The sequence below is a fragment of the Chlamydotis macqueenii genome, chromosome 1 (genome assembly GCF_036417535.1).
Source record: "Chlamydotis macqueenii isolate bChlMac1 chromosome 1, bChlMac1.mat, whole genome shotgun sequence".
Lineage (NCBI taxonomy): Eukaryota > Metazoa > Chordata > Aves > Otidiformes > Otididae > Chlamydotis > Chlamydotis macqueenii.
The window spans coordinates 98,892,010-98,908,090 of NC_141556.1; the positions used below are offsets into that span (position 1 = coordinate 98,892,010).

The 16,081-nt window shown below is 39.4% G+C and overlaps 1 protein-coding gene across 3 annotated transcripts in view; it reads left to right on the top strand.

The window, feature by feature from the left end:
* The window catches only part of EPHA3 (EPH receptor A3), a 234,182-nt gene that overhangs the window by 196,320 nt on the left and 21,781 nt on the right, over positions 1-16,081 (top strand). For all 3 annotated transcript variants that reach the window (XM_086763042.1, XM_086763049.1, XM_086763056.1), the window contains 2 exons: positions 3,088-3,149; positions 5,482-5,691. In XM_086763042.1, coding sequence (XP_086619168.1) covers positions 3,088-3,149; positions 5,482-5,691 — 272 coding nt within the window. The remainder of the gene's footprint in view (positions 1-3,087; positions 3,150-5,481; positions 5,692-16,081) is intronic.

The following is a 16,081-nucleotide window of genomic DNA, read 5'->3' on the forward strand; positions in this document are numbered from 1 at the left end:
TATTAGTAAGTTTACTACTCAGCTGTATTCACACAGTCTGTTTTGGGGAGGGAGGGCTGGGAGTGCCAGCTGCCTGTCACATTTAAGTATGAGAGAGCAAGCTCTGAATATTCCCAGCTGAAGTCAATAAAAGCTTCAGGGGTACAACAACCTCTCTGGATAGCTTGAATACAGGAGCTGAGAAAACTGCTCTGGATCTGATCTATTTGTGTCGGTTTTACTGGGTAAAATTATATTGCATAAATGCAGATCGAGGTAATTTATTTTCTTCAGCATTCTGTAGGGTGATAGAAGGACAAGAGGGGACAAGTGGGATGTGTTTTTTTTAAACCAAACCAATATACTGTAATAACAAATTAGCAAGTGTTTGTATTTTTTAATGATCGGTATCAAATCACATTCAAAAACGTTAGTGTATGTACAGTCAGTAGAGAGCCTGTGGGGTATTTGCTGGGTCCCTCTCGGTACAGGTAATGCATGATAAACAAATGGTATGACCTTTTCTTCGTTAACCAAGTTCTTCTTGACAGGTGTCCCTTAGCAATGATCTAGCTTTTCATACTAAGCAGATCTTCTGAAGCAACTCCAAATAACTCCAGTTGCCACAATCCCTGTAACACAACCCTTTGGTACAAGAAGTTTTCGAGCTGGGATGGCTCTGGGTTGCCAGTGGGAGAAGCCACCAGCAGTAAGAAGGGCGTGTACCCACCGGATAAGATTTCACCCTTTGCTCCAATGCAGAGTTGTTCCCATGCTTCACACTGATTTCTGTTCTGTATTTTCCTGCTGTTACACCGGTCTCCTGGGCACGCTGTAGGCAGTAGTCTTAATAACCAGCGTGCATGTTCTGCTTAGTTTACTAATAATTTACAGCAATTTGTAGCCTGTTAGTATAATAAATTTCGGCAACACTGTTGACACAAGTTGTTATCATGTATAAACGGTTGTGCTTTGATAAATGAATGCAGAATGTTCTTTTAAAAGTGCACTGTGTTGCTTCAGAGCATGTGCTTCTTATTATGAACACATTTCCAGCTGAACGAGAGTGAAACCCTGCACTTGGGGCTTTCTGAGCATGGGTGAGGAAGCAGGGCATGAAGATGCTCTCTTAATAATTTGAAACACGAATCTTCTTACTCTAATTTCAGTCTTCTGACGTGTCGTAAATTTGACTCTTTCCTGGTTTCAAAGTATGTGGGTTTATCATAGAAGTTTTTGGATAGCCCTGTTGGTGTGCTGCCCCATACTTGAAAGATCCAACAGCATTTTCTGTGCATTACCAGAAATGCCTTTGGGTTAATGTTTCACACAGAGCGCAAGTTAGGTACTTTTTCTTCCACTGCCTATTTCTTGCTAACAAGAGTAAGGAAGCAAGAGAAATTTTTTAGAGGTTTTACATCATTAGGTCTTTTATCTGTACCATATCCTATATAATTCAAGATTAATGTTATGGATAAAGAGTTTGTTTCTACGAGTTAATGGATGACAGAGTCGATTGCCCATTAGTGTGACTCCCACAGTATAACACATCATTTGCACAGCGGAAAGAAGATATTTTAACCCATTAATCTATGCAAAGAGGACAAAGGCTTTTCTTCTCATTATATTAAACTCATTCTTTGAAATTAATATTTGTCATCTAAGAATTTCTATTTGGTAGAGGTTGTACCCCAAAAAACCCCAAAAAACCCAAACAAACAAACAAACAAAAAAAGGAGTTGTTACCACTTACTTTGCTTTTATAATGGCTTTCTTGCTTTTAATGATACTGGGCACCTCTTTCAAGCCTCATTCTGTTCAATTTTAAAAGCTAAAATATCACCATGCCTGCTATACAATACGCAGGCCTTCATCATGCTTTTATGGTCAGATGCCTTCCTGTATTAAATGTGAAATAATAATTCATCTCCTTAAGTGACTTCATACTCTTACCCACCTTTCTCTCTACCACAAAGAGAAAATAAACAAAGCTTTTATATTTTATTATGAAATAATAAAATCCATATGATGGTAAAGTATTAGCAGGGCAATGACCTTTGTCTACAAACTTCACCATAATCACATTAATTTTTGCCTTCATTTCTCTCCAACATGTCAGAATTGCACATAAAATCTTGGTTATGTTACAAAATACCTTAGGGTAGAAAGAATGGTCCCACAAACTGATCTGAATCTGCACGGACAAGTTTTGAAAAATGTTGGAGGCTTTTCCAGGATGCATGCCGCTGCCTCATGGATGCAGTGTGTTTGGCCCCCAGCTAAATGATGCCTGGCGGGAGGGCAGGTTTGTGTTATTGGTGATCCCGTCACAGAGGGAGGCAGGACTGCCTGGAAAGAGGGCTGACCCCCAGCAGTGGAAGGTGGCTGTGTTACGGCTCTGCTTTTCTCTCCAGTGCCCTGTATTACTTTTATTCTGCACTTTCTTTTCCATATCTATCCCCACCCCAATGCATTTCTCAGCTTATGCTAGGAAGATACTGAAGCTCTACAATTTAAATGCCTCGATCGTAAATACGCTTCTGAGGGAGTAGGTTTTTGCTGTTGCCCCTGTGTATGCTATTTAATCTCTCCCTTATCAAAGTATCATCTCTCCCTTGCCACATAGCTGTAAAGCACCGCTCCACAGTCCTTGCACCTCCATTGTGCCGTCCAGGACACCTCTGGAGAGAAACTGCAACTCCTTCCACAGCAAGTACCCAGTTCCCTTCCAAAGGGAACCTGAGGACAAATGCATGGCAGAATACATCTACTTTCTTGCATAAATTCAGCAATTGTATGAAGGATTATATTCAATGGTGATGGATATGGCACTGTGTACTGAAAATGCAGGATGCTTCACTTTGTGTCTTGGGGACTTGAACCGCTAAAAATTGTATCAGTTTATGCTGAGATGTTATTTTTGTTGATGATGGTGAAATCACAGTTGTGTTGTGGATAGAGCTGGTTTTGCCCGTGCATCTTTTGCTTTCTTTTTAAATGTAAAATTATCCTTGGGATTTGGAAGATTTGGGCACATTTCTGAAATGCCTGTTTTACTGATCATTATGTATTCATTTTAAATGCCTGACCCCTGTAATATATTTTCAGGTAAACCAGTAATGATTGTTACTGAATATATGGAAAATGGCTCCTTGGACAGCTTCCTACGGGTAAGTGCAATAGAGAACTACATGGTGCAGGACTGGCTCTTGTTCTGAATTTGTCATGAATTTGCTGCCACTGTACTCTGATGCATCATCAGCTCTTGTTGCTTGGTATTTCATTATTTCCATTTGGTTTGTGTGCATTGTGATGTGCTCAGAAAGCCAGGTAGGGACCTGCTAGTCCATTTTAACTGCTTGCAAGTAAGTATTATTCCAAAATGAAGAACATTTTTCTTTTATTGCTATGTCACATCAATGAAAAACCAAAACAAAACAAAACAGCGTTCTGGCACACAAAAATGGAAATTGTTTTTCTGAGGGCTGAATTACTGCTGTAATGCAGTTATGCTTACTGGTTGGCAGCCTGTGTCTCTTACCAAGCGATTTCCAAAGTGAACGGATTTGTGGAAGTTTTATCAGTAAACTAATAGTACTGAGCCAAGAACTGTGTCCCTAAATGTGAAAAGTTTAGGGAATAACCCCATATCAGAGAGTGTTTGTAATGTTTTGCTAGCAAACATTATTGGCTTGTTTTCTTTCTTTCACCAGTGTTAGACATACTAATACTGTTGTTGATTTATCTTTGTTTTCTGTCAAAGTTGGTAGCGAGCCTAAAAAAATTTGAACGCTCCCTCTGTCACCAAGATTTACTTGTAGCAAAACAAGAAGTGTAGCAGAAATGAAATCCCATCTGAAGGGAAACACTAGTTTAATTTTAATTTGTTAGGGCAAACTCAGCTGTGGCTGGGAGACTGCTTTGGTTCTGCCACGGTTGAGTGACATTATCCCCCAAATTCATAACACTGAACTAGACATTTAACCCCAAAAGGGGATATATTGTCAACCTGAGTTTCAGTATGTACAATATATGTTATGATGTCCACTGGAGCATATAAAATACATATAAATAATGTGTCAGTGTATCTGAATGAAATATATCTGTACTGAACTGTATATATTTTGTTTAGGCTAGAAATCCTTGAAGAAAGCTCTTAGGAAAGGAGAACAATTTCTAACTGTACGAAACAGTTGTTCAGCTTGTTCGTTCCTATGACTGTGGGGTTTGAGGAGTTGGGTTTTTTTAATACTATTTTGTGGAATCACAGATAAGAACCTTGTGACTCATTAATATCACAGGCATCCCAGTCTGTATAACCCTTTTTGTAAATGCGTTTTAAAACTGTTTAATTTACTTTCCCAATTGCTGCAGAAAGGCCGTCTCAGCATCTCATCCCTTTCATGGTTAGAAATCTTCTGATTTCTGACTAAATTTTTCCCAGAGTCTCTATAGATCCATTTGTCTTGGCTCTGGTTATAGAAGATTTCATAAGAGGGAACCACTAAGTCTTTTATAATAATGAATTTCTTCAGGAAAGGGAATTCTGAGAGGCTCTTTAAGCATCTGTTTTGCCATATTCTTGTCTAATGCTTATAGTGCTAGTATCACTCCTAAGTATATTAATAAAAAATGAAATGAATGTTATCAGTCTTGCAGACTGATTCATGTGAGATCACCTCACATGGCAGAGCCAGTTCTCATGTATTTAATAAAATTCTGGAAGAAGCAGCAGGAAGAGCTGGAGAGCTGCCCATGACAATACATTTACAGCACTAGCGAGATTCATTTGAGAGCTGCACTAGGACATGCTGTTGTCCTGTTGTCTATGTACCTATATATCAATATCAAAGCTAGACATTAACAAACAACATTTGGAAGAGCTGGGAGATATAAAACCTGTGTTTAGCAGTAGACAATTAGAAATATATGCAACTGTTGGTTTCTAGGCTAAGTCACAGTATGTTTAAGTTGTTTTTGTGTTACTGAAGTTGAGGAAAATTTTGAGGAATCAGTTTAAATTTAATGGAATTTGAAAACCACTGAATCAGATCAGCATTTGCTTTTGTTAGATAAAATGCTTGTATATTAGAAAACTTTCATTAGTCCGTTGGGTAAGGCTGGGATTTTCACTAGCAATTCCTGTGGCCTTTCAGGGAAGTTGGACATCTGTTTCCCTAATGTCCTGACACTCCAGTCTCATGGGCATGTGCAACTTAGATTTATATGTTGCTTTCACACAGATCCCATCAAGGAAATTAAAATTATGATGACAGCAAGAGTGGGAAAAATGAATTTTTATCTGAACTGAAAATCAGTCCCCTTCCCTCAGCTGATTGGGGAGTTATCCTCTGCAGATCAAAGTAGTTCCATGTGTGACGTTTAAATTATGACCCCTGACTCATGAGTTCTTCTTTGAGGAGTTTCCAGGGTCTTTATCAAAAATTGTGTGCAAGAAGGAACATGAAAAATCTCTGAAACGACATTTCAAATGTTTTCCAGAAACATGATGCCCAGTTCACAGTCATCCAACTAGTAGGCATGCTTCGAGGGATCGCATCTGGCATGAAATATTTGTCAGATATGGGTTATGTCCATCGAGACCTAGCTGCTCGTAATATCCTCATCAATAGTAACTTGGTGTGCAAAGTCTCAGATTTTGGTCTCTCGCGTGTACTGGAAGATGACCCAGAAGCTGCTTACACCACAAGGGTGAGTTTCCATGTTTATTTATCCTTTTAAAATTTTTTTGGTTGCGACAAAGTTAGACTGAAATCTGAGAGAGTCCCTGAGGCTTGTACTCTGTATTGCAGAGGCCGTCCAGTCTTGCATGCCCAGAGATATTCAATAAACCATAAACTCATCACAGATATTTTTTAATTCATGTCTCAGAGAAGACAGAAGGCAAAAAAATATGGTTTCTGTTGGTAGATTGTTTTTCTTAACATATGCAGAATTTATGGCTCAGTTTCTTTCTACTGGATGTGTAAAGGAGTGAATACCACAATTATGGCCTGAGTTGGTTTGGAACACAATAGTGTAAGACTTCATGTGTGCTTTGAGCAGGTTTTGTTACACTGTTGATTAAGCTCCCACCCAGTTGAAAAAAAAAATCCCACACAGCAATATTTTTGGTTTTTTTAACCTTTTTGTATCTTCTGGTATGATGGGATGTATGTCTGATTAGAGCATAGTGATATCACTGTTCTGCAAGGGTGTATCAGTTATACCTGCTGTTGTACCCCTAACTGGGTAAAACCTTGCGTAAAACAAAAAAAAAAAAAAGAAATCTTGCTTAACAATGTAGTAAACGACCCATGTTTTCTCCATCTTATATCATATATAAAAAGTAGTACTCATCTTTTGGAGGTGTAATGGTGTCAAGGAGAAGTCTTACCTCTGACTATTTCGTCATGAGATAGAGAAGCTTTTATCAAATAGAGGACTGCCCATAATGCTGGCTGCTGCTGGTTTCTCCTTTGGTTTTCATTCTGCCTGAAAAGCTACCCGGAAGCTACACTGTTGGTTCAGGGCCTTAGAAAAGCCACAGTGTCTTCTAAATACGGCTGTGCTGCACCACTTGTTCTCACTTGAATAACGCTTGTGTTTTACTGTGGAAACCTTGAAGGCATACATTTAGAATTGTGTATGTAGGTATTACCCTGGAATGTCTGATTGTTCGCTTCAATCTTACTGGAAGTGGATTTTATTAACTTTAGAAAAAGTGGCATTAATCTTCAGTTATCTTAGTCAAGTGTAATTTGCAGTGATGCCTAGTAATCGTCTCCTCTTCGCTGTACAAACCAGATTAGGGTAGAATGTATCAGTAAAATCTTAATGTGGGTTTTCTAGGGCTTCCTTCACTCCTGATCAATGACAGGAGCAATCAATTATTGCGGTAGTTTGCATGCTACCTGCTTCATGAATGAAATAAAATAACGTGTGACAAATGAGTAAAGAAATCCTAGCTGTTTTCTTATACATTATGTATACATTATATACACGTGCATTATAGATACATATCTATCAGTCATGCCTTCATAACTTACCAGGCATAAAGACTCTATTCTTTCCTTGACCTTTTGCTGCTTTCTGTGACCTCTGATAAGCTTTGGCATGTTGTTAGAAGTATGCAATATATACCACTTTAGAAAACTGTCTGCAGAGATCTCTCATGGTTAATATAAAGAGACATCAGTAGGAGAAAGCAGTTTTCATGCTCAGTATAGGTGCAGCATTTTTAAGTAAATTTTAATATAATGCAAGAGTTCCACAAGATAAAATTGTCCGTAGTTCAGCCAGAAGTTTATTGCCCTGTCAGATATGCTTGCCTGCCCTCTTCTTAAAAACTCCTGTGAAAGTAATGGGTGATAGTGTCTCCAAGATAAACAGTTTTAGATATAGTATTTATCTAGTCTCATATTGAGCCTCCCTCCCCCAGGATGTACACATGAAAGCTAAGGCAATTACTCTGTGTCCTACCACCACTGCCCATAGGCAGGTAATTGGTCTCCCCTTTAAAGCATGTGCTTACACACATGGAGATTGCTGTTGTCTCCATACGCATTCCTCCACTCTTTTTTTTTTTTAAGTAATTTTTCCAAACGCATTCTTCATGCTGGTCTCTTTCAGATTCTTTTCAACTTAACTACATTTTCCTTAAATACGATGCCCGGAATGGGATAAAAATCCCCAGCACCAAGCATAGCATATTTATCTTACGTTTTTTACACGTCCTTTCTGTTAATATCTCCACGGATGAGAAGTCTCTATGTCTCCTTCCACTGCCAACACAGCTTTGCCACATGGTTGGCTCATGTTCTGGGACACACACCTCTGCCAGACTTAGAAGCTCAATTATCTTATTCCAAAATGCATCTCAGCTTGCAAACTAATCTATGATTTAGTAATGGCATTTTGTATATTCACATAAAGAGATGAAGAAACCTTTGAGTCCTACTTTACTTGGATGAAAATGTTGTATAGAGAGGAAAAAGTAGCTCCCCATCAAACTGCATAGCATACAGCTTTATAGGGGAAGCACACTTCCTTGAAAATGAAGCAAATGTCAGAAACTTATATCTGCGAGTGAGCTAGGACAAGTCAGGGTGCCCAAGATGTCAGTGTTCCTGGCTAGTCTTACAGGGGAATTTCCTGTGACCAAGTGCAGTGTTGATTTCCTTTTTTCTTCTTTCTCTTCTTCTGCCACCTATTTTCTAAGCTTACCTGCCTATTTGCATTTAGATAGTGAAATCAGATGGAAAGAAACTATTTTGTAAAATGTAATCATCTGTGTTCAGTAAACTCCATCTGGCATTTATGGTGTACATGCAAACTGCTGCAGGGAGATAATCAGAAAATTAAAACTCTCAAATATAACCTAGGACTCATCAAATTTTCTTCAAAAGTAGTTGCTGGATATACCTCTGCCACATCTTGAGAGAACTGCTACTGTGAGAGAAGGACAAGGCTATTTGCTATTCATATTTTGCTCAAGTTCCCTTTGAAGTGAATCTTGCATACGTGTCCAGGTAGTGTGTCCCTGGAGTATTTTTGATACCCAGCTTAGATAACTGAGGGCCACGAGTGTGAAACAGAGCTCCAGTCCACTGGAAGAAAGCTGGGCGGTTCATGTTCCTGCTGCTTAGTCCTATCACAAAATACAGGATCATTTCCTAGGCTGCTCCTAGTGCATTTCACAGGCACTAATTGTATGGCAAAACCAAGACAAAAATAGTGCCACTTGTTAAAATAATGGCATTATCCCAAACAGTTTCATGCCTTTACAACTAAAGGATGATAACTACTGAGTAGGATCTTTGAAAGGACAAAAAAAAAAAAAAAAATATCCAAGTTAGAACCACAATTCCAAACATTCAAACAGTAAAGTATGCATATTATATTAATGAGTAGAGACTTTTGCCTCCCCTTCACATCTTCCCATGCCTAATTCCCCATTTAGTATCAGCAGTACTAGGGAAACTTACAGAATTAGCTGCAAAGATAGATGTTTTATCTATTTGTCCTCCTCTTCTACCCCTATTTTCTGCCTGTAAATGTCAAAGCCTGAGAACATTTCTATTCCTTCAATTCATAATTGCAATTTGGGATTGGTCTGCCCCCAAGAAGCCCAGTCAGCCCTTCAGGCTTTCCATACATACCACTGACTGAGTGAAATTTTACGTTATCCTGTTCTCAGAAGCTGTGTCTGAAGCTTTGTGTAAAGGATATGGACATGTATCCTTTTATATATCAATAATGTATGTATCCCTTTATATATCAATACATAATCTGTGATATTCGTGCTATTCTACAAGACCTCTGAAGGACAATGCAAAGATCACAGGTGCATATATGAAATACAGGGAATCAAGTGCTGTAAGAAGACTTTGCTACCTGACAGCATCATTTTTTACCTCCTGAATTATTGTCATTCTATATTCAATACTACAAAAGGCCTTTGGCAGCCTGTGGTCTGCCTGCTTACAGAAGCAGAAGCCAGCATGTGAATTAGGCTGACTGAGTGTTTGGATTTTTTTTTTTTTTTTTTTTTTTTACTGAGCCTTTGTGCTGGAAGGGATGTACTGTAATTATCTATGTTCTCCGTACCTATTCACTTTTAATTCAAAGGCCAAGATTGTATTAAAATTGTCATTGTCAAATTGATCCTTTTTATTCTTATTATTTTTAGATGTCTATGACAAGTAGGTGGACTAATGATACAATATGAAGTGGAAGTAAATTTAAACGATCACACATGTAGAGGGACTGTGATTATGTGTCTCAAAGGCATAATATTTGGATAATCAGTAGATGAACTTTGACTATTTAAACACATAGTTGGATATGTCACTGGTGTTCATGATATTTCAATGTAAAACACTGTGCAGTTATTATATTTGCATGGAAAACTTCTCATTAAACCTAGATCACTTAAAAAATACTGTGCTTTGATGGCAAGTATTCTGGTAGTCTGCATCCCCAGGTAACGGTACCAGCGCAGGGAGGGCACGGCAAGGTGCTGCTCCATTCCATGCCACAGGGAAGGAGACACAGGTCCTTTCTTTTACACACATGTTATTGCAGCTAGTGCTGGACAGAAATTTGTCGTGGTTTGTTCATTCCCTATGTATGCAAAAACATGGTAATACAGTCTGAATGTATTGAAGGGTGTGGTAAAAAAAAAAGACGACAAAACCCACAAAATCTCTCGCTTGATAAGCATGAGGGAGAGAAGCAGTGCTGTGTTATCATTTACCACTCGAGAAGGAAATAATGCTAAGACAAAATATTCATTAGTAAGGGGTGAACAAGTAGCATCAGGTAATTTTCAGGTGCTTAAAGACGGTAAGTCAGGCTCATCTCACTCACATGAAACCACCTTGCTCTGTACCAGTAAGATATCTCCCAAACTAGCTTAAGTCCTCATGTAATGAATTAATGTCAGGCTTTTACCTTCAGGTTTTTCTGCAAAGTTCTTCTAATAATTATGTTAGAATCCATTTTTCTTTATTCTCCTCTCCCGAGGCCTGTGGCTTAAGTGCCTGTGGCAGTCACTCTGTAACAGATTATAAATCAGAATATTGGAATGGGTTATGAAGGCCTGGAAACAGCTGCCTTATGCCAGAGTGCCAGACATGCTAGAAATAAATTGAGGACTTCATTGACTTTAGATGAATTATACTGAATGGACAGATACCATAGGAATCACAGCTCCATCTTGAGCAGATAAAACCTTTGATTACTGCTGGCTCACTAAATTCAAATCCCAAGAGTGGTTCTCTGACCTAGACTGCCTGGAATTTTCAGCCACAATAGCAAACTCCTACAATTTCTAATAATAATAATGCATTCTTTCTACTAAAATTCAGGAAGTTTATTTAGCTTCATGATGAGCATGCCCTTGAAAAGCCACCATGACAAAATATATAAAACCTGTATTTATCTTCAGAAAATAATCAGTAAATATCATAGAACCATTGAGTAGTTTGGGTTGGAGGGAACCTTAAAGATCATTCAGTTCTAATCACCCTGCCCTGGCAGGAACACCTTCCACTAGACAAGGTTGCTCTAAGCCCTGTCCAACCTGGCCTTGAACACCACTAGGGACGGGGCATCCACAACTTCTCTGGGAAGCCCGTTCCAGTGCCTCACCACCCTCACAGAAAAGAATTTGTTCTTTATATCTAATCTAAATCTACTGTGTTCCAGTTTAAAGCCATTACCCCTTGTCCTGTCACTACATGTCCTTGTCAAAAGTCCCTTTCCAGCTTTCTTACACGCACCCTTGAGGTACTGGAAGACTGCTATCAGGTCTCCCCAGAGCCGCCTCTTCTCCAGGCTGAACAGCCCCAACTCTCTCAGCCTGTCCTCCTCGGAGAGGTGCTCCAGCCCTCTGATCATCCTTGTGGCCCTCCTCTGGACCCTCTCCAACTGGTCCATGACCTTCTTATGTTGGCGGCTCCAGAACTGGACGCAGTACTCTGGATGAAGTCTCACTAGAGCAGAGTAGAGGGGGAGAATCACATTCCTTCACCTGCTGACCACACTTGTTTTGTTGCAGCCCAGGATGCGGTTGGCTTTCTGGGCTATTAGCGCACGTTGCCTGCTCATGTTGAGCTTCTCATCAAGCAAGACCCCCAAGTCCTCCTCAGGGCTGCTCTGCGTCCATTCTCTGCCCAGCCTGTATTTGTGCTTGGGATGGCCTCGACCCATGTGCAGGACCTTGCACTTGGTTGAACTTCATGAGATTCGCACAGGCCCTGTCAAGGCCCCTCTGGATGGCATCCCTTCCCTCCAGCATGTCGACTGCACCACACAGCTTGTTGTCATCTGCAAACTTGCTGAGGGTGCACTGTATCCCACTGTGCATGTCACTGACAAAGATGTTAAACAGGGCTGGTCCCAATACTGCCCCCTGAGGAGTGCCACTCTCCATTTGGACATGGAGCTGTTGACCACAACTCTGAGTGCGGCCATCCAGCCAATTCCTTATCCACTGAGTGGTCCATCCGTCAAATCCATGTCTCTCCAATTTAGAGACAACGATGTTGTGCAGGACAGTGTCAAATGCCTTGCACAAGTCCAGGTAGATGATGTCAGTTGCTCGTCCCTTTTCCACCGATGCTGTAACCTTGTCATAGAAGACCACTAAATTTGCCAGCATGGTTTGCCCTTAGTGAAGCCAGTTTGGCTGTCACCAGTCACCTCCTTGTGTTCCATGTGCCTTAGCATATTTTCCAGGAGAATCTGCTCCATGATCTTGCTGGGCACAGAGGTGAGACTGACTGGCTTGTAGTTCCCTGCGTCTTCCTTTTTCTGCTTTTTAAAAATGGGAGTTATGCGTTACATTTCCCCTATTCCAGTCAGTGGGAACTTCACCAGACTGCCACAACTTCTGAATTATGATGGATAAGTGGCTTGGCAATTTCATCCACCAGTTCACCAATAGCTAGTGATGCATGCACATGTAGATTTCTCTTTATAAGCATATATAAAATAGATATAGGCAGACCTTTTTCTTAGGCATATCTATAATGATTTTTCATTTAGCAAGTTTGTCTTATGTGTTCAGTCCTGATGGTTCTAATTTTGAATAGTAGGAGCCCAGTAATACCAGCCAATAATATTAGAGTTTCAAATTTTCCAGTGGAGAATAAGCAGCAGAGATAGCAGATGGAGAATATTAAATTGCATGAAAGCCTAATGGACATACAGTCAATATCTTTTTTAAAAAAGAAAAAACAAAACAGGTAGGAATTTCTTAGCGCTTTCATCATAGCAGCTTACAGAGCAGGTATCATTATACTCATTTTAAATATCAGGAGACTGGGGAAAGGAACTAAAAAGTGAGACGAGTGAAAAACAAGTAGAGGAGCTTAGTTTCCCAGCTCCAACTCTATGGTCTATGAGAAGGTGTTAGGTTTAGTTTATGCAGAGGTATATTGTATAAGATAATCTTTGATCCTAGCAAAGGATTTGCAAAGATGATGCTGATTTCTGGCAAAGGAGAAAGTTTAAGAGGTGATATGTATATTCCATGTTTTTCAAAAATGGTGGAAGTGCAAAGGGATTTTCTAATGCTGAATGATCATGGTTTTTTAATTTCAAAATAAACTATTTGAATTACAGTAAGCCTTATAATTTTCAAAGGTAATAACAACAGAAAACTGTGTATTTAGTTTGATATGACTCTTCAGATTTTCTGCATATATTGATATTTGCACATCTGCCAAAATGTGAATGTTGCATAATCCTTTGAGGGGGAATTGTTTTTGTGTTAAAATGCTTATTTGTCAAAAAAATATTTACCAGAACTTTTTTTGTTGTTGCTTGTTCTTGCTCTTAAATTATTCAAAAAATGAGTTAACAAAGTCCCCTTTTAAATACAAAGATAAGATTGACATTTTTGTAACAAATTTGGAAGCAGAATAGCAAAATTATAGTTTTGCATTCTATTCAGTGGCAGTTGATTTCTTTTTTAGCTACATTTTAGTACTCTTATTTTACTCTCATTTATGATAATACTAGATGTATCTGTAGGCTTGTATAGAGTTACAGCTGAGACTTAACAAAGAAAATTTATTTCCTTGTAATGGAATCTAGGGTTGATGCACCTTCATTTTTCACTAAGACAAGCAAAGCCAGAACAACTTTGTTTCGTTTCTGATCTTCGTTACCCTGCAATAAACAGACCCAAAATGTTAGGAGAATAATTGATATCGTTTTATGTAAATGTGTTTCTCTGATTGTATAAATGACTTTTTCCATAAGATTATAAAGATAAAGACCTTCTATCAAATATGGTATTTCCTGCCCTTGCCTAAAGTGCTCGCGTTCTAGCCATGAGCACATTTTTCCATGTGATGTGTGGGAACTATTTCTCTAGAGTTCAGCAAGAAGGGCTCCATTTTCATATCTTAACATGAAATTTAAAAAGTGAACCTGAAGCCACCTACAGAAATTCAGATTTTTTTTGAGAGTAATATTCTGAAAACTCCAAAATGATACTTCTGTGTGTCACAGAACGAGCCATTATGCTCATACGACAAAAACACCATAAATTGGGCTTTCTTTTCCCCCTGCCCACTCCTCTGTGCAGGCTGCGCTCGGGCACCTTGGCTATGCAACTGCACTGGAAGTCTGCTCCGTTCTGCGTGCGACTTCTGATCCTCTGGGACACGCAGGAGATGTTTGATTTGGAAGCTGTTTCTGTTCCTGGTGGTGGGGTTTTGTTTGTGTAAATTTAGGGTATGACTTTCCCCCAGCAGGGACATTCTTTATTGGAAAACAAAGTTTACTCTGCTAGTACGCATAGAAAAACAATTGAAAAGGTGGGATTGATTTCTTTATCATCCCCACATCTAAAAGCGTAAGTGGGTTTGTTGTGAGAACACTAGGACACAGGAGAGCTTCCCGTGTTTCTTGGCTGTGCCTTGGACTCACTGAGGGACCCTGGACGTTTGTAAAGTGGGTGTACTGTTGCTTTTCAATTGAGTATGAGAAAAACAATATCGTTTTTATGCTCTCAGTACTATTATGGAGCAGAACTGGGAATTATTAATAAACTTATTATGAATAGAAAAATACGATGTACTTTTTGTGACTAAAGGACATCATCTTACGGATTTCCAGGTTTGAAAGAGAGAGGCATCAGGCTTTCTAGTCTGGCTTCTGTGATGAAACAGTGGTTTCAAATACTGCTGTTTATTTTCTTTGTCCTATTTGTTGGTCCGCAAGCGATGTCGAAATTCAGTGTTTACCTGAGTTTAAGGATTGTGTGTAAAATGAAGGCTTATCTTTTCGTTAAGGTAGATGTATGACTGTAGTATACTGGGGATTGCAGAGGTACCTCAAATAGCTAGTCTAGTGTGAAATCTTCAGAATACATCTTTGTACATGCTGTGCTTTCCTGGAACTGGAAATACCTTTAAACTCTCTGTTTTCTGTATTCAAATATATTCACTCCAGAATTGCCTTAAGTAACAAGTTTTTTTACCGCTTCCATTTAGGATTTTGTTTTCTCATGTGTGACTCGCGAATCAGAGTCTTAAAAACCTCTGTCAAAGCTGGCACAATTGGAAATTGTCTCTTCCCTCTAATTCTCCTCTTGCAGAACTCAACCTGAGGCTGCTTGTGTGCTTTTTGCTAGTATGACCTCTGGCACCAAATGGTGGCCATAATCAGAGAGAGATGTTCTTCTAACTGCGGTATTAATTGTAATGGTAACTTTATTTTCAGGTTTCCATTGTTTAATCACGGCTTGCTTCTCTTGTGACTGCAAAAAATGTTCAAGACTGCTTCCCTAGATGACATTTGTGCATTCTCCCCACTGCACAGAAGACCCCATCCAAATCTGTCTGTCTGTGACTGCCTCTGGCGGCTTTGGAATGGGAAATTTATGCATATGGTCGCAGTCACTCCCTTGTGTAGTTGGAGGCTTGGCATTAGTGAAACAGAGCAACATTGTGGCCCCTCATTTTCCTCTGATGTCCTAGGAAACATGGGGTGAAAGCATGGTGAAACCATGCAGGTTCCACATCTGTGCAAAGGGATCTAGAATGTAAGCAAGGACTTTGCACTAGCTTTTTCATCCATAATGCTGTATGGCTGTCTTGCCAGTTTCCAAACATTTTATAACTGAAAATCTACCATATTTACCATTTATTATTATCTATGCATATTATGCTACACATATATATGTGTATATGTATGTGCATGCGTATAGTGTGTATACTGCATTATGTATCATAGAATGACAGAATAGTTTGGGTTGGAAGGGACCTTTGAAGGTCATCTAGTCAAACCCCCTTGCAAGGAGCAGGGACATCTCCAACCAGATCAGGCTGCTCAGAGCCCGCTCCAGCCTGGCCTTGAATGTTTCCAGGGATGGGGTATACACCACCTCTCTAGGTAACCTGTTCCAGTGTTCTACCACCCTCATTGCAAAACATTTCTTCCTTATGTCTAATCTAAATCTACCTCCTTCTAGATTAAAATATCTATAGCTTCAGTAGATTTTGCACTGTTATGTATTTTACTCTGTATAGTGCAGAAGATGCTTTCATGACCAGTGGCAATAGCATTTTCCAGCTTATGCTGG